General features: G+C 50.0%; 1 protein-coding gene across 3 annotated transcripts in view; it reads left to right on the top strand.

The window, feature by feature from the left end:
• Positions 1-18615, top strand: part of LOC102967731 (carboxyl-terminal PDZ ligand of neuronal nitric oxide synthase protein) — a 284060-nt gene that overhangs the window by 190733 nt on the left and 74712 nt on the right. For all 3 annotated transcript variants that reach the window (XM_042977053.1, XM_042977052.1, XM_042977054.1), the window contains exon 3: positions 8364-8456. In XM_042977053.1, the coding sequence (XP_042832987.1) occupies positions 8364-8456 (93 nt within the window). The remainder of the gene's footprint in view (positions 1-8363; positions 8457-18615) is intronic.

The following is an 18615-nucleotide window of genomic DNA, read 5'->3' as shown; positions in this document are numbered from 1 at the left end:
TGGGAGATCATGACCTGAGCTGAAACCAAGAGTCAGACGCTTAACCCACTGAGCCCCCCAGGCGCCCCTGTGAAGTTAATTTCTTCTTCTGTCTGTTATAAGATGGGTTACCTGTACATCAAAGAACTTGTTACAGGGAGTATTGAATAAACGGGGGAATAAATGAATAACTTCATTTCCTAGACCAGGATGCCAGGCCAGCGAAAAGAACAGATGTTGGCAACATCAGGAGCACAGGGCAGGAGTCAGAGATGTGGCTTCCGGACTCGGGTTTTCTGCTCATGAACCTAAACAACTTTTTCTTTTTTCTTTCCTTTTTTTTTTTTTTTTTCCTCCATCTTTGGGCGGTAGCTTTTTCATGAGATGGTTTGGTCAACAGTTGTGGTCCCAACCATTTCGAACACAAGTATTTGCCTAGAATTTTGTTAATGACGTATTTGACGTATTTCAGAGCTACAAAATGCATAAAACACAGTGTACGAACATCCGATATCTACCACACATCAGTATTCTCTCCCAACATAATGGTGGTAATTTTAGGTGCCTTTGATTTAGGAAACGGGTGACCGTAAGCAGCCGTGGTGCTGTTATAAGAACCTGTATTTTAATTGCGAATGACAGTATCCACACTTTAAGGGTGCCAGAGTGGCTCAGTCGGTTAAGCGTCCGACTTTGGCTCAGGTCATGATCTCATGGTTTGTGAGTTCAAGTCCCACATCAGGCTCTCTGCTGGCAGCATGGAGCCTGCTTTGAATCCTCTGCCCACCCCCTCTCTCTGACCCTCCCCTGCTCACACTTGATCTCTCTCAAAAATAAACAAACATTAAAAAAAAAAAAGTAGTATCCACACTTTAAAAAAACAGTACACAGATGATGAAGACACATTGATTTCATCTAAGGCAATTCTAGATGCAAATGAAAATATGAAGGAGTTAATTGTAATATGGTTTGGGGACCCAGAGTGGTGTTTCTGAGCAATGCAATTTGTATTACCGCCCAGATCCAAATAATGCCAACTTCTGGCCCAACCAGTCTAAACATCTCTGAGGGCTGGGTCTGGAATTTTGCCTTTAAAAAAACAAAAACAAAACAAAACAAAACAAAAAACCAAAAAAAACAGGTGTGCCAGATGGGATTTAAAACTTGAGTTTTTGATCACCTGATCTACAGAGGTGGGTAAATACTTAAATTCTACATTTATGATAAAACCGCAATGAATATTCCTTTCTTAAATAATAGCTCCTCTGGTTTCTTTTTGGTATTTTGCAGTTTATAGAGATTTTATTTACACCCCAACTTTCAGTGATAGGTCTGTTATGCTGGGCTTGAGGTTGATAATTAGGAACTAAATGTCTCCACCTAGTGTTTGCCAGAAACCGCACAGATATTCCAGAATTTGGATTTAGTACAGACTTTGGTCTTTGTCTTGCTCACGTTTCTGTGATTTCATATGAACGAGCACTACAAATCACCGAGTTACACAGCAGTGTCGGGGGCGGTCATGCCTCTTGGGCATCCCGTCCCCCGGATTCTGGCTCCACAGGCACAGGAGCTCTTACTTAGGGAAGCAGCAGGGTAGCCCAGAAAACAGATTCATCTGCGGGATCCTTCCCCCACGTGTGACCTCTGTGCCATCAGATGACTGGGAACAGCCCTGACCAGTAATGGAAGCTAAATTGTTTTATTAAACCAAGTATGGATCAAACAAAAAATTAAGATGCCTCGTGTGCTGTGGGGTACAGAAGAATTAAAGAAGTCAGATCTTAAAGTCCTTCTGCCCCTAGAATGGAATCTGTGGTTTTAATCACTTCCGTTGTCGATTAATTAACTTCTGGAATATTTATGTTACCCTTGCGGCCAGTGTCCTGTTTTCCCAGGGTCTGTGACTAAATACTGTCCCCTGAGTTCGTTAATGTATTTGACACTCATCAATCACCCTCTTGTGTCCTGGTGCTGTTTCCCGGGACACAGATATATCCTATTTCTTGCTCCCGGGGAAGGCATGGCCTAGCGGGGAAGCGCACAGCCAGTCGGTGGCCGGTGATTATAGAGGCTGTAATGACCGCACCGATGGCCCTGCTCGGTGGGAGCACACGGGACATGGGCCTACAAGCCTTCTCTGTGGAGAAGATAATTCAAGGATGAGCAGGAGCTCCCCAAGCAGATGGTGGGGGGAGGGCATCCCAGGCACAGGCAGTAGCAAACACCACTGCACGGAACTGTGGGAGATTGGGGCATGTTTAACCTGCCTGTGGGAGAGGGCCAGAAATATCGTGCAAGCAGAAGTAAAGTGGACTTGCCATGAGGAGAAGTGTATTTTTGTACAGTGTTTACAGATCTTTATCTTTTTATTGTGGTAAAATAGAACCTCTTCCATTTCCACTGTTCTTAAAACAGCTCGAGGACGTTCACAGACAACACTCACATTGTTGTGTAACCATCACCGGCACCTCCAGATCTTCTTCAGCTTCCAGAATGGGAACTCTGTCCCCGTTAAACTCCTCCTCCTCCTCCTCCTCCTCCTCCCCCTCCCCGGCCCCCCGCACCCTGGCAAACATGTGACCGCTCTTAGGTACCTCGTGTACAAGCGGGACCGTACGATACTTGTTCCTTTATGCCAGCTTACGTCATCGAGCGTAACGTCTTCAAGCTTCATGTTGTAGCGTGTTTTATCTGTTCGTCCATCGATGGACGCTTGGGTTAACTTCCACCTCTTGGCTGTCGTCAGTCACGCTGCCCATGGGTATGGGTGTCCTCCAATTCTGTATCTTACCTCAGTAGTAATTGGTGTGTAAGCGCAAAGGGGCTTCCTACAAACCCCCCTTTGGTTGAGGTGCTTACAGTCTTGTAGAGATAGGTTCTCACTCATGAAACCAAGACCGGCGGAATATGCTTACGATGCCCGATCCGATGGCACTACCAGAGCTCGCTTTTCAATTCCCCGCGATCGTTCGCAGGAAGCAGAGCAGACTCATTCTAGAAAGGCAGTGACCACAGCCCAGTGTAAGCCAAGGACTTGCCTGACAAGAGCATCACCATCCGCTTTTGCAAACGGAATCTCTCTTCCTGGTGGAGTTGCCCCTGGGCACCTTGACTCGCAACTGTAGGCATGGTGGGGTCAGTGAGGGTAGAGAGAGGGACAAAATGGATTTTCTGGTGACATGTGGGGCCAGCTTCTGATGTCGCTGGTGAGAGAGCACATCACTAGGCAAACCGTGGGTAGACAAGGAACCAAGGACCCTGTGGAAAATCCTGGGGCTCTTCAGGGAGCTAGACGTTGTCGTGGGCGTAGACTATTGTGTGTGTTGCTGGGGGAGGGGTGCGGCCCCAACCCTTCCCCTGACTCCTGAGAAAGTCCTTCTGTTACTTCTGTTTCTGCAATGCGTCCTCAAGCCCAGGGCAGGGCTCGTCCCTTCACTGAGCACGCTCAGTTGCCACACACCTCCTCCTTCCCCTTTGTGGACCCCCAGTGGCGGGGACTGAGACACACGGGGTCAGGAAGCAGTTCTAGGAGCTGGGGGGACAGGGAAGCATCGGGGACTCAGGACATGCTCTGTTCTGTCAGCCGCCCTCAGCCTTCCAGCCACTGTGACTTCTTCACTTGCTGAGGCCTTCCTCCTGGTTCCTGCCGGACTCGAACCCCTCCCTCTTCCCAGCTTCCCCTTCGTGGGCCTCGCCGGCTGGCACAACACACTGAGTTCTGGGGCCACTGTTCCCACACGGGGTCCCAAGGCTCTGTTTATGAACCCCTGGCACGTCACCATGGCCTTTTTAAGTCAGCGGTTAGTGTCCCAGGACTTGTATTGTTTCGTTTCCTGAAAGGTCAGGTCCTAGAGAGCTTAATCTGCCCTTGCTGGGGGAGCCCTGGCTGGCAAAGCAAATCTGTCAGGTCAGCCTGGCCACATGTGGGGAGAGCCAGAGCTGGCATGGGCTTTGAGGGAGGCTGGCCGGAGTCACAGACAGTGGCCCTGACAGTCCTGCTTGTTCCTCAGCCCCTGGCAAAGCCTGAGTGGACTGGATTCCTATCCTGCGGAACACAGATGCTTCCTCCTGAGCCTGTCTGCCCCTCGGAGGAGCACAGCCGGCGGGGGGGGAAGGAGTGTTTGTCCCCTGTGAGCCCCTTCTCTCTGTTCTCTTGGTCACTCCCATGATCTCTCCCGCCTCCAGCTCCATTTTCTCTCCTCCAATGAGCACAATAAAACATGGTCGTCCAAGCGAAGTGCAGTTGCCATATAAACAAATGGTTTCACGATAATAAATGTTTAAGCCTTTTCAGATACTCTGTTTCCTTTGATTTCCGCAGTTTCTGACGGGACTGCAGTCTGAGTCTTCGGTCGGAAAGGATTCGGAACATCGGACCACCGGGCAGGTGGAGTCGATGGGGAATGTGTCCAACCCGAGAGCCCTTATAGACGGGCCTCGGGCAGCACTGGCAGCTGTAACCAGGGCTATTTCATGCCTGTCTTGCCCCCCTTTGTTTGGAAGCGCTCCAGAGCATTCCACCAGCTGTTGTACCGAGGGACACCTGCATTGCCATTGTCACTGAAATTCCTTTTTTTTTTTTTTTTTAATTTAATGTTTGTTTATTTTTGAGAGAGAGAGAGCGCACAAGCAAGAGGGGCAGAGAGAGAGGGAGACACCGAATCTGAAGCAGGGTCCAGGCTCCGAGCTGTCAGCACAGAACCGGATGTGGAGCTCGAACCCACGGACCGCGAGATCATGACCTGAGCCAAAGTCGGACGCTTCGCTGATGGAACCGCCCACGCACCCCTGTGTCACTGAGATTCCGCTGCAGCCATTTGGTCATGCTTTTCCACGTAGCCCCTGAGCCCGCAGACCCTGTAAGAGCCGCCTGGGAGGTCCTGCGCAGCGATGGGATTCGAGGCTGTTGTCCTGTTCTGAAGAGAACCTTTACTTGCATCTCAACCCTGAAGATCAGGGTATTAAAAGGCCTGGCGCCTGGGTGGCTCAGTCGGTTGGGCGTCCGACTTCGGCTCAGGTCACGATCTCGCGGTCCGTGAGTTCGAGCCCCGCGTCGGGCTCTGTGCTGACAGCTCAGAGCCTGGAGCCTGTTTCAGATTCTGTGTCTCCCTCTCTCTGACCCTCCCCCATTCATGATCTGTCTCTCTCTGTCTCAAAAATAAATAAACGTTAAAAAAAAAATTAAAAAAAAAAAAAAAAAGGCCTGGCTCATCAAAATCACAAACTATAGAAATAATGTTTCAGATGCACAGGCAAGGTGCCGGCCAGGTGCCTCTGGCCAGTCTTGGGTGTGCAGTGGGCAGGGGGGATTCTTGATTTTTAAAAACCTCCCAGAGACCGTGGAGTCCATAGGGAGACCGACCCAACAAGAAAGACATGATCAGCTACCAGATTCTTCTGGAAATAGAGGACCGCTAAGGTGGTTCAGCAGGCAGCGTGCTCTCTAAAACGAGGACTGGGAGGGGCACCTGGGTGGCTCAGTCGGGTCAGCAACCGACTTCGGCTCAGGTCATGATCTCATGGTTTGTGAGTTCGAGCCCCATGTCGGGCTTTGGTGCTGACAGCTTGGAGCCTGGAGCCTGCTTTTGATTCTGTGTCTCCCTCTCTCTCTGCCCCTCCCCTGCTCATGCTCTCTCAAAAATAAACAAACATTGAAAACAAATTTAAATAAACGTTACAGTGCCTGGGTGGCCCAGTCGGTTGGGTGTCCAGCTTTGACTCGGTTCATGATCTTGTGGTTCGTGGGTTCGGGCCCCACGTCGGGCTCTGTGCTGACAGCTCAGAGCCTGGAGCCTGCTGCAGATTCTGTGTCTCCCTCTCTCTCTCTCTCTCTGCCCCTCCCCTGCTTGCTCTCTGTTTCTCTCTCTCTCTCTCTCTCAAAAATAAACAGTAAACAAAAATTTTTTAATAAAACTAGGGCTGGGAGAGTGACGTGGTGCCTTGCAGACGTGGACACTTAATATTTCCTGGTTTGATATTATGGCCGAAAAGCAGAATTAGAAAGTATGTGGAGCTTGTGAGTAATCTCTTGGAAGAAACCAAAGACGGTGAAGCCGGCAGGGATTGACCGATATGGGGCAGGGTTCGTCCACATCTGGTGCTTCTGGGACTCTTTGGCTCTTACCCCCCTGCCTGAGTTCTTTGAAACACACCCTTCTGCACACCTTTGACTGGCAGGAACAGCCCTGACCTAACGACCTGGTCCCATGGGAGGCACAGCGGAAGGCTGTGTTTACTGGAAGCCCAGGGGAGTGGAGGTAAATGCAGGTGTGGTCGGGAAACGTAGCCGGTTCACTTCACCCGGGAGGCACAGGGCCAAAGCCGGCTGACCTGCCCACACCCATGCTGGCTCTCCCACCCGGGTGGTTCCTGCCCCCTGCTGAGCACGGCCCCTGAGCAGAGCGCAGTCGGGGGACCCGCTGCGCGTCGCAGCCAGGCCCCGAGGCGCACGCCAGATGCGCTCCAGCCTTCGCCAGCTTGCAGCCGCTGCCCCGGAGCGGGCGGGTCGTGTGGCTGAGGTCCTGTCCTGAGCCACACGCCGGTCTAACATGCTTCTCCCTGCCATCGGACATGCTTGCTCGGAAGCAGAGTCTGAGCCTGATGTTTGCTGTCTCCTGTGCGTCCGGGGCTCTGGTTTGCTTTTTCTTTCGAGCCCCCTTGGTAAAAAGGACAGCTGTCGACAGGGTAGGAAGAGTGACCTTCCAGAGTGGGGGGGGGTGATGTATGTTGCTGTCACCTGGAAACTCAAATCAGCCATAAGCCAGAACCTTTGCTGTGACAACGTAAAGAAAAATATCGTGCTTCGGTTAGGTCGTGTCCCTGTCTATAAGAAGCAGACAGCCAGAGGGCATCAGCACTAACTGCAACAGAGTGAGGTCAGCTCAGATGTCAGTGGAAGGGACGGGATGCACACAGGGTTGGAAGCTCTAAGTGGAGTCCTTAAAATCAGAGTATGTAAAAAAAATTTTTTTAATGTTTATTTATTTTGGAGAGAGAGAGGGAGACAGATTACGAGCTGTCGGCAAAGAGCCCGACGCAGGGCTCAAACCCACGGACCATGAAATCATGACCTGAGCCGAAGTCAGATGTTTGACTGAGCCATCCAGGCACCCCTAAAATCAGAGTATTTAAAGGCATCGCTAATGGAGTGGAAGGTTCTGGATTTCTTTTTCTGTTTTCTTTTTTTTTTAAGTTTTTTGATTCATTTTGAGAGAGAGAGACAGAGAGAGAACACCAAGCATGCTCCACATTGTCAATGCAGAGCTCGATGCGGGGCTCAAACTCACGAACTGTGAGATAATGACCTGAGTTGGATGCTTAACAGATCGAGCCACCCAGACAGCCCAGGTTCCGGATTTCTGATGAGATTTTCAAAGTAGGTTATGTTTTCATCATGTTAGGATGGGTTAGGTTAATTTCTATCCCCACACTAATTAGAATTAATTAGGCTCTAGATGTGCAGGCAAGTAGCCGAATGCCTCACCAAGCTTGGCTGGTGGCAGGATAGGGGAGGGTGTTGAGTATATGAAGTCCCAGAGGAGAGGGGCTGTGGGTTGGAATACAGGTCTTGGCCTTGGGTCTTGTATTATTATTAACCTGTAGCCCAGATGTTTCATTCGCTTGGCAGGTGAATTTGCCAGTTGGTGCTACCAAGATAGGGAGCAAATGAAAATGGTATTAATAAATTGGATAAGTGCTCAGAATGAAGTTCAGTGAGGAAAACAGAATTGTACCAGCCATTACAAATGCCTGCAGAAGCAGAAGAGATCGCGAAGAATGGGCAAATGTAACAGAAAAATGTCTGGGGTTGAGGGTGAGGCCAGCGTCCCTCAGTGGTATAGGGCTGTGGTTGAAGCAGCCATAGGGGAATACTCTAGACTATTTCAGGCTGATAAGGCTATAGGTAGACTTGGAAACTGACCTACAGATAAAGGAATTTGGGACTTGAACTTAGAACGACTTGGAATTCCACATTTTTAGTATGTAAAAAATCCCGATTTGAAGACAGGTGCCAATTCTTCTTAATATTCACCGGAGATGGAATCAAGTTTCCAGAGTTTGGGCGGATGCAGGAAAAACCTGGCAGTGAACGTCATGAAACATCAGAATGAGGTTTTGAGGGAAGGTTCTGGTTTCTGATGAGATTTTGAAAGCGGGCTCTGTCTTCATCTCGTCAGGATGGATTACCTCCATCCCTCGGTTGTTGCTGATGGCTGGGCCCCGACACTGAGACCCCCCCCCTCCCCCACCTGCTTTTACGCCCCCAAGAAGCTCCGGGTCTCCCTGTGACCATCTGTGGCCCTCTTTTCTGGGTCACGGGCTAGCCGGAGTCAGATACCCAGACCTAACCGGATCGTGCTTCTTTGTCTCCTCTCTTGCAGTACGAGTTTAAAGCCAAAAACATCAAGAAGAAGAAGGTGAGCATTATGGTTTCTGTGGATGGCGTGAAAGTGATTCTGAAGAAGAAGAAAAAGGTAAGTGACTCTGAACCAGAAAGCAGGAAAGAGGGGAGCAGGGAATGTAGGCATGGGGCACCTTTTCCTTCTAGGCCGCTCTCTGGACAGAATCCTTCCTCATCTGGGGAGCGGTCTGCCTGGACCAGCCATGGTGTCGAGAGAAGTGAGGCTGAGGCCCATGGCCCAGGCAGCCGATTGGCTCCATGAGTCCTGTGTCCCTTGGGTGACAGGGCCCACCTCCTGTCACCCTTGTCTTTTGTTACTGTACCTTGCAGTGTTGATCTCAGGAGATACTTTAAATTCAAGTGATGACGGGTAAGAGGGTTTGGCGGGAGTGGATGAGGAAGCTCCATTAGCAGCTGTCGCCTTCTGTCCCAGGAATGACCCTCAGTCCCACCTGAGGTGACGTCCAGCCCCAATGTGTGTTGTGTTGCTGCTGTTACAGCCCATCTATTTGAACAGTCCTTCGAGACCCGTCCGCCGCGGCTGTTCAGTGTGCGGGAGGCTGGGCCAAGGGTCTCCAAGGCGGGAGGAAGGGACGAGGGACTGAGCTGTTCGGGGGGCGTTCCTCTGAGCTGGGCTGAGACAAGCAAGTGGGCGTATGTTGCCTCAACACGTGGCTGTTTTTGTGTTAGTTGTACGTGCCGTGGGAGAATGATGTTACTAACCCCTGGGAAGAGCTAGGTGTCCATATTGGCAGAGGGTAGAGTGTATGTTTCCAGAAAGAAACGGAAAGGGGCTTGGTTGATTGAGGATAGATGAGGAATCTTCTTGTTTCTTTGTTTCTGAGCTCTGCTGATACTTTTTAAATTTATGATAGCTTTGTTTTATACGTATATATTTTTTTAATGTTTGTTTATTTTTGAGAGAGACAGAGACAGAATGCAAGTGGGTTAGGGGCAGAGAGAGAGGGAGACACAGAATCGGAAGCAGGCTCCAGGCTCTGAGCTGTCAGCACAGAGCCTGACGCGGGCCTTGAACTCAACGAGCTGTGAGATCATGACCTGAGCTCTCAAGCTGCCTTTCGTTCCAAACCTAAGATGCTGTTAATTCTAATGGGAATCAAGGCAGGCCTTGAGTCTGGGGGATATGGAAGGGCCTGGTTGTAGGTGACATAAGCTCGGAGAATCAAGTGGTTGAGAGTGGTGTGGAAGGGTGTTGGCAGTCCAAGGATTTAAATCTGCTCTGTGTCCTCGACCAAAGACATTACCCAGCGTGTGACCAGACGCCACACAGTGGTGGGGACTTGACTGCTTCCTTAGGTAGCCCATTTTTTCTCTGGTCAGCTGGAGTTTACAAAGGTCTCCCATGTACTAAAACTTGCTCTCTCATGCTCCCTAAATATCTTTAAGGGTGGTTCAAGAAAGTGTTATGGCTATGAGGTTGGAAGTATATAGGAAAAAATAGCACATGATACTGTTTGTAAAGAACACCTTAAAAATTCACAAGTGGTAGGGAATTTGTAATGGCGTCTTAGATGTTTTTGACCTTATAAACCTCCACAGCGGGGCCACAGTCCTCGTCTTGTTCTTATTCCAAGGGTCTCTTTTCCGCCCTTCCCCCACCACACATACATGTGCACGGTGGTTAACCGTGAGACGGCCTTTAGAATATCGTCCTCTTAGGAGTCCCTGAGCAGGAGAGTGGCTGAAGCAAGCCGAGGCCCATCAGGTGGTGGTGTCCCTGGGCCCCAGTTAAATAAATCACGGATGATAACCATGTGGATTTAAAAGCGAGAGATACCCTCAGGAAAAAACGTGGGTCGGTGCCACCTGAGCTCATGATTCAGGCAGCCGGCTGAGTCCCAGCTTGGCTTTTGTCACGAGTGTCCTAGAGCTTTGCTCGGCCCTTCGTGTGTGGGGGGGGGAGGGGGGGTGTTGGGGGGGGGGGCAGGAACCTGTGGCTCAGCGCCCTCAGGTCCTACCTGACGAGGCGACGGTTGTGACATGAGGGCACTTTCCACATCACAAGATGCTTTCCCGCCCGTTCCATCCATCCCTTCGTCAGGCCCGCTGGGAAGGTCTCGTGGACACGTGATCACCATCCACGGCACCCGGTCGCCTGGGGAAGCCAGCCACTTGCGCCGTGTCCTCCCCAAACCGCCATCCGGCCGGGCGCCAGGCGGTCGGCCTTTCCAAGTCCGAGACTCTCCTCACTTTTCGAGGTTAGGAGCCTGACCGGACGCTGACCTGTACTTGACAGAGGTCAAAAGAGGCTGATGGGTGGATCAGCCCACCCCTTCCTTTATTCGCTCTGAGACGTCGAGCAGTTTCCCGGACCAGCTACACTCACGTTAGCCCGACGAGCCTGCAAATCTCGGTTTTTCTCCCTCGGGGGCAAGTGATGTGAGAAGGCAGATTGCCAGAGGTGGTCCGGCGAGCGTGACGCGGAGGGAGTCCGCTAACTGTGTGGCGGGAACGTTTCCTGGTCCCTGGCTCCGTGGTACCCAGGTCCCCGGGATGTTGGGAGGGGCCTTGTCGGGCGCATGCTGTCCGAGGGTCTGTTCCACAGGCTCATCACTGACTTTGGTACCTTCCTGGCACCCCCCCCCGCCCCCGGCCCCCCACCATGCACGCACACTTCTGGCTGGCATCACCTTTACTTTCTGTTAGGTTCTGTGTCAAGGCCTGCTGTCCTGGGGCCTCTTCTGTCCCTTTCGGGTAACTTTGCATACCTCTGATTTGATCCATTGTGATGGCACTTTGCGGTTTTGCCCTTCGGGGACGGTCTTACTGCCATCTCGCTGTGCCCCTCCCGTATCCTGTACCACAAGCAGCATCACCCCCACTCTACCTGGGGAAAAAATGATGTCAAAGAGCCTTAGATATTTGGCCCGAGATCACGCCACACGTAAGGACACCTGTGTGCGGAACGTCACCTGGCAGAGACGCCGGCCCCCTTCCACCGGGTGATGCGAGCTGAGCGGGGGAAGCGTCTCCCCTGGGGAGCCCGTGGGGCCTTGCGACTCATTTTGAAACTCCATCCCTGGTCATTGCTAGTGCAGGTCCCCCCTGCAGCTGGCCGAGGGAAGAGGTGATCTAACAGGGCTTCCCCTCGATCCGATTCTTCTGATGCCAGGCTCGGGAAGGAAGGGAAGCCTCCCGACCTGTTTCCTCCGCCCCTGCCTGGTGTCTGTTCCAGGCGGTGGTTGTGAGTCAGATGCTGCCTGTAAGCACGGTGACTGCGTGTGCTGCCTCGGACAGACTGTGTGCACGCTAACAGCCATCAGCCTTTGCGGCGTCTTGTTCCCCCGGGACCGTCCTCTACGATCCGAGTGTGCGGATACCGCCCCGATGTCCGTGTGCCTGTCTGTGTCTAGAATGGAGAGGGACTGGGTAGAGACCTGCCACACCTGCCTCCCCGGACATGGGACGGTCTGCAGGTTTGGGTGATGGCCGTCCTCATCAGGTTAAGAACGAGAGCTCTTGCCGGGTAGCCGAATGTGCAGAAAAAGTCACGGCCGGTGTTCAGCCGTGGGCACCCGTGTCGGGACAGCCTGACGTGCTCCACTGATGAGTCCGTGTCTGCGCTGCAGCGGTCCGTCCAAATGTCGAATAGCCCCCGCTTCCTGCAAACACGCTGACCTTCCGTGGGTTCGTGTGCGTGCCGGAAGGAGCCCTCGGCCGAGGAAGGAAGACCTGGCTCCGAGCCCTGGCTCTTCCCTCCCTCGCTGCGTGGCCGTGGGCAGGTTGTTTCGCCTTCTTGAGCTTCAACTCTCGAGAGTCCGATTAGGTGACCACTTTCACTTCGCCAGCTGGAATATTCTGCACCAGCTCTGGAGCCGTGCTGTTGGCCGCTCCCGTATGTCTGTGTGGGTCACCTGTACTTAGGTCCTTGAAGCCTACTGAGCTGTGGATGAAGTAGACCCTAGAGGCCAAGTGGGCTTACGTGTTGTTGCTTCCTGATCCTCTGAGGCCAAACACTTCCCAAGGCAGCCGCCCTTCCCCCCCACCCCCCTCCCGGCTGGGCCTGGGGAACAGTGCAATGCATCCCGACGGGGGGGCGGCGGGGAGAGAAGTGTGTTTACAGGGATCCTCTGTTCTCCCAGGAACTTTCCAAGGACAGGGGCCACTGTTGGAAGCTCAGCACTTACTTGGGGGCCTGGCGCATGTGGTGTGTTTTCAGTTATTATGGCTGTCGGCTTGCTGGATGAGGGAACAGGATTTGTGTGTGGTGATATCCTCAAATCAGGAGGAGCTGAACACTTAGCAGTTGGATCAAATGAAGTCTCCTTTGTTACTCTGGGCCATCACCTTCCCCTCCCTCTTCCTCCTCCTCTCAATTTGCCCGTTTGAAGAGACAGAGACAAGAGCCTTCCCCAAGCTCAGAAAGGCGTCCGTGGAAGTCACTAACGTCGGTGGTATTAGGAGTCGGACTTGCTCAGTGACTCTGGTCTGTGGTGCTTGATTCGAGTGTAGGCGGTAGCCAAATATTTTGTGATTATCTCTCCCGGAGACATAAAAAAAAAAAAAAATGTATCTTTTTGGTTATATTCACAAGTGTCTAAAAAAGGCTGCCGCCTTGAACCGATGCCGGCAGATAATGAATCTCAAATTGCTGTGACTCTTGGTTTATATTTGTGGTGTGAACCCCACTATTAGGTGGCTTTGTCATCTTCCAATCAGTACATTTTCCTCAACTCCCAGCCAAACCCAAGTAATTAGTTTTGCTGTGTATATAATAATGATTATTCATTACAATCCCGGAATCACACTATAGCACTCTTTGCTAGGGAGTGGACTTCTCAATAAGAAGGATTTCTCTTGAACTTCGTCCAAAGGATTTTTCTACAAAAGGACCTGAAGGGCCTCAGTTTCATGTGGTTTCTCTTCTAAACCAATAACTTAGTTGGGATCTCCTAAGGCAACATTCTAGAAAGACTCCATCGTTCTCATTAACAAATGTTCGTTGTATGTCTACCATATTCAAGGAACTGACTAGGATCTGTAAGGGTACTAGACACGGGCCCTTTCCAGCAAAATTATTTTTAATGGCACTATCTGTATACGTAGGTCTATAGCTCCTACACAATTGCATGATGGTGATTTATATCTTTCCCCCATGGGCTGTGAGCCTTTAGGGGCAGGGACCCTGTCTTCTCTCTAATCCCGTTTCATCTGTTTGGGAAGGTAGAAGACGAGAGGGAGCAAATTCGTGAAAGTAATGACACTCTAAGATGGTAATGAGATGAGCTAACAGGAATGGCTAACACTGATACTGAGCACCTGCCATTTGCCAGGGCTGTTTGACGCACTGTATTACTTAGGAAATGGTCACCATCGTCCTCTGAGGTACGTACCGTTCTTTGTGAAAGAAGATGCGGCAACTTACCTAAGACCTCACATCCCATCAGAGGTGAAGTCAAGGTTTGAACCAGGTCTGTCTTGCTCAGATAAGTAGATTGTTTCCAGTATCATGTCCCCGTGTGTGCGCTTACCTCTTCAGGCTGCTTGGAGGAAAGCCACTCCATAGAAAACGCATCACTGATTAATCCAGGGTCTTTAACTTCTAGCCTGTACTCTGTCAACTGGCCTATCACGTTCCGGGAAAACTGGTTCCCTGTCCAAAGAGAAGCATTCGCTATCATGGAAACACAGAACTCAAATCTAATTGAGTAAGAAAAGGAGGCGCTTAGAATTATAGAAGCAGGATTTAGGAGAAAAACTTCAGAAATGATCTGATCTGATCCCCTGGTTGATGAGTAAGCAAATCAAGAGAGGCACAGTGACTGTCCTAGGGTTACCCAGAGATAACTAGGGTACATAGTTACTGATGGAGCCAGGACTAAACTTGGTCTGGTCTTCTTTCTACCCTGTTATGTTTCCAGGCCTTCTTTATTTTCTGCTAACTTTAAAACATGCACATTAGGAATTGCGTACATTGTGTGAGAATTTACTAGCAAGCACTGCAGTTTTGAAATGTGTTTTCTATATCCAGTATCCATAGGTTATGCCAGAAAATGAGTGATAGCTATATTTTCGGACTAATCCTGTTCCCTCTGGAAGCATGGAGAACTTGTCAAGCTGAGTTAATGAGACTTTTGCAAGGTTATGCTTTGGGCTCTTTGATTTTTTTGTTGTGTTTTTGTTTTTGTTTTTTGAGAAATCCCCATTGCTGCCAGGAACATGAATAATGGTAAAGCTTACAGACTTTGCAATGTGCCTACTGATAATTTCCACTAAGGGTAGAAAATAAATCTTGATACAAATCCTTCCTCCACTTTTGGGGAAGAGCTTCAGAGATGCCATATGCATTTCTGGGCTCCAAAGGGAGACAGAACAGCTATGATGATTATCCCTAACTCTCTTTTGTGGTTTTGGCCCTTCAAGGCAGACCTACGTCTGACCTAGTTCCCAGGTAATATTCCTTGCCGGGAGATTTTGGAACGTCAAAATGGCTGTAACTTTCCATAGAGGACTGGCCATTTTCACCCACTAGATACAGGACGTGCTTACCCCATTCAGTGGTCTTATAGGAACATACCCTGTAAGCCCTTTATCATTTGTAGGCGACGGAGAGGGACATTCTTTGATTCCATCACTTGGAGTAGCAAGGAGAACATGGGTCGTGGAGGGTATACGAGTTGGGTTCAATTACCACTGGACTAGGTGAACTCAGATGGAAGTAAGTTACCATCTCCGAGGCTTAGTGTTTATCTTTTAAGGTTGAGATCAATTTTGATAACGCAAAGGAAGCATTATATAAACATCGTTAAATGAAAGGAAGACTTCTCTCCCATATCAACTGGAGAATTTCTTGTGAGGATAGAAAATGAAGCAGTTATAAAATGACTTTCCTGTATTTTTCTCACTTTGTGTTATTCTAGGTCCTCCAAAAAGCACATGCCAAGACAGGATTGAATTCCTATGAGAGAAAATGGGGGAGGCCCTGGGAGAGGCTTGGTAACTATCCCATTTCTGAGTAGGTCTGATTCCAAGGGGAGGAGAGAGCAAGGAAGGAAGGAAGGATGGATGAAAGTCTCGTAGATGGTGGTGTGCTCTGAGGAAGGTTTGGCAAGACTGTCAGGAAATTGTGAAGGCAAAGTCCCATGTGGGAGGACTCCTGTGTCTCCCAGAAACAGGCCTGCCCTGTGCACCCCTGAGCACCCCTGATGGGCTGGGAGCATCCCGGAAGCAGGGCCCCTCAAAGAAGCAAGAGGACGGGCTTCAGAATGCCGCCCCTGGGATCTTGGCTAAACTCTCTGTAATGGAAGATCGGTAGGGCACATCCTTATGACGACAACTTAACTCCAGAAAATTCTGACTAGCCAATAATATGACGCAGAGCCTTCCCTCACGTTAAGTTGCTCTATCCTGTTGACTTTTTTAATTCCCTTGGAGTAAGGAATTGATAAGAAGAAGAGAAGGGGGAGGGGAGACTGATGGCGGAGGGAAGGCATAGAGAGACATGGGTTAGCAAACCCTAGTTCAGGGTCCTCCTGAAGGTCTCGACCGTGCTGAGAGTGTCCTTGGCAGGTGCAGAGGGGACAACAAGCAAGAGAAAGGAGTTACGTGTGTACAGGTACAGGTTGGGGGGCTGGCAGACGGCCAGACAGCTGCCCCTAGGGTGCTCCCTCTCCGCTAACATTCCCCCTCTCCCCCATTCCTTTATATTTATGGAGCTGGTGAGGGGGCTGATCTTTGCCTCCCCGGGCCTCGCTTATGGGCCTCCCTGCCGTACCTGCTTGGACTCTGAATGGTGCCAGTGAGGCCCGCCTGAGCCTGGGCCTCAGGTTGAAGGAGGCTGAAGACCAGCTCGTTCTGTCCTGCTGGTCCTCCTGGGCTGATGGTGGCAAACCCTGCCTCGAAGAGGTGTTGACAGCCTCAGGGACGCACCCCTCTCCCTTCCTCCTCTCTTCTCCTTTCTCCTCTCCACTCCCATCTGGACTTGAAATGTCTTCCTTTTCTGGCGCATCTTGGAGACTACAGCCAGTGGGTAAACAAAACTGAAAATTCCTACATGTAGCTACCAAGACTCCCGAGACCTTATTTCTAAGCATTAAAAAAAAAAAAAAAATGCTTTCAGATAGAAGCGAGAGGCATGTGAGTTTCTGAAGACAGTAAAACTACCACTCTCTCTGTCCCCCCCCAAAATAAACAAACTTAAAAAAAAAAGTGTTTTCTGAAATGTCCAGGTTTCGATTGAAAATCACTTGCCACACCAGAAATGAGGAAAATCTCAACTTGAATGAACAAAAGATAGCCAAGAGATGCCAATACCGAGAGGACAGATGTTAGATGATGTGACAGAGACGTTAAGGCAGCCGTCGTAAAAATACTTCCATGAGCAGTTACGCTCTTGACACAGAAGAAGCGGAAAGTCTCAGCAAAGACATAGAAGAAAGCAGAACCAAATGGAAATGTTAGAACTAAAACCTGCAACTGCCGAAATCAGATGTAAATAAACAGGCTTAGCAGCAGAGAGGTGGTGCTTTCCAGACATGAATTAAATTAACCTCCGGCAGGACATGTGGTCCTAAATATAGACGTGGTTTAACTTAATATTTGAGTACTTAATATTTCTATTATGCTTTTGCCCCCACATCAAGCTGTATTTGAAACCTTATATTTTGCTGTGTAAAGAATTCCTGTGGTGAACATTTATAGTGTGTGTTTAAAATAGGCATCCATGGGGCGCCCAGGGGACTCAGTCGGTTGAGCTTCTGCCTTCAGCTCAGGTCATGATCTCACAGCTTGTGAGTTTGAGCCCTGAGTCGGGCTCTGTGCTGACAGCTTGGAGCCTGGAGGCTGCTTCAGATTCTGTGTCTCCCTCTCTCTCTGCCCCACCCCTACTTGTGCTTGCCCACGCACTCTCTCTCTCATTCTCTCATGAATGAATGAATGAATGAATGAATAAATAAATAAATAAATAAATACAGGCATCCAAATTATGAGTTACTTTGCCTCTGAGAACTCTCAGTGTGTCCGTTGGAAACTGGCCTAACATGTGCCAGGAAGGGTAGGAGGCAGCTAAAAATACTATCAACCGATCCTTGCTGGGTTAAGAGCAGTATCACAGCCAGAACAGAGATAGGAATGTGTGTCTGCAGATTAGACCACATGTAAATCAGGAAGGGATTCAGGCCAGAGTAGCAGGTGTTGAGGGGGGCATTGGCAAATACAGTGGGTACGAAGGGGGCACCTGGATGGCTCACTTGGTTTAGCGTCCCACTGGGACTCAGGTCGTGATCTCACATTTTGTGAGTTCGAGGCCCGCGTCGGGCTCTGTGCTGGCAGCTCGGAGCCTGGAGCCCGCTTCGGATTCTGTGTCTCCCTCTCTCTCTGCCCCTCCCTGGCTCGCCCTCTGTCTCTCTCTCTCTCAAGAATAAACATTGAAAAAAAATTTTTTTTAAGAGGGGAACAAAGAAGTTCAGCTAGGGTAGTGAGAAATCCAGAAGACTTGTCTGCTGAGGAATGTTGACAAAGCCTGGGGTGATTTAGTTTAAAGAAGAGAGTCTGGATTGGCTGTGTTTATACGCATCTAGAGAGTTCCTATTTAGAAAAAGATGTACTCTCCTTCTTTCTGGATTTGCTCCAAATGGGCCATTCCTGTATTAAAATCTTGCAGGGCGATGAGTAGCAGTTACAGGAAGGTAACTTTTGAAAAGAAATAGTTAACTCTTTTTTTGCTTTTTTTAAAGTTTGTTTATTTATTTTTGAGGGAGAGAGTTGGGGAGGATCGGAGAGAGGGAGGGAGAGAGAATCCCAAGCGGGCTCTGCACTGTCAGCGCAAAGCCCGATGCGGGGCTTGAACCCACGAACCGCGAGATCAGGACCTGAGCCCAAATCAACGCTTAGAGATTTAACCGGTTGAGCCATCCAGGTGTCCCCCCAAAACAGTAAATTCTTGAAGCTGAGTTTCCTTGTCTGTAAAACAGCATTGGATACCTAATGCTTGTAAGCCCGTCGAAAAGCCACCTCTGTGGGTTGGATTGGTATTGAATAAGAATTTGGGGGTGAAATGGTGTGTGTGTGTGTGTGTGTGTGTGTGTGTGTGTGTGTGTGTGTGCGCGCGCGCGCACGTACATACACCTGCCAGGTGCGTACGGGGTTGTGTTTGAGTGTTCACGCTGGAGAAATGCTTCAGGCCGAAGGGGCCTGAATATAGTCCCCCCCTGAATGAGCTGACAGTGCTCGTTCCACGGTAATTAATCCAACATACACTTGCTTGCCTTTCA

This window comes from Panthera tigris, chromosome F3, assembly GCF_018350195.1.
Source record: "Panthera tigris isolate Pti1 chromosome F3, P.tigris_Pti1_mat1.1, whole genome shotgun sequence".
Taxonomy (NCBI): domain Eukaryota; kingdom Metazoa; phylum Chordata; class Mammalia; order Carnivora; family Felidae; genus Panthera; species Panthera tigris.
This window is presented reverse-complemented; position numbering and strand designations above follow the sequence as displayed.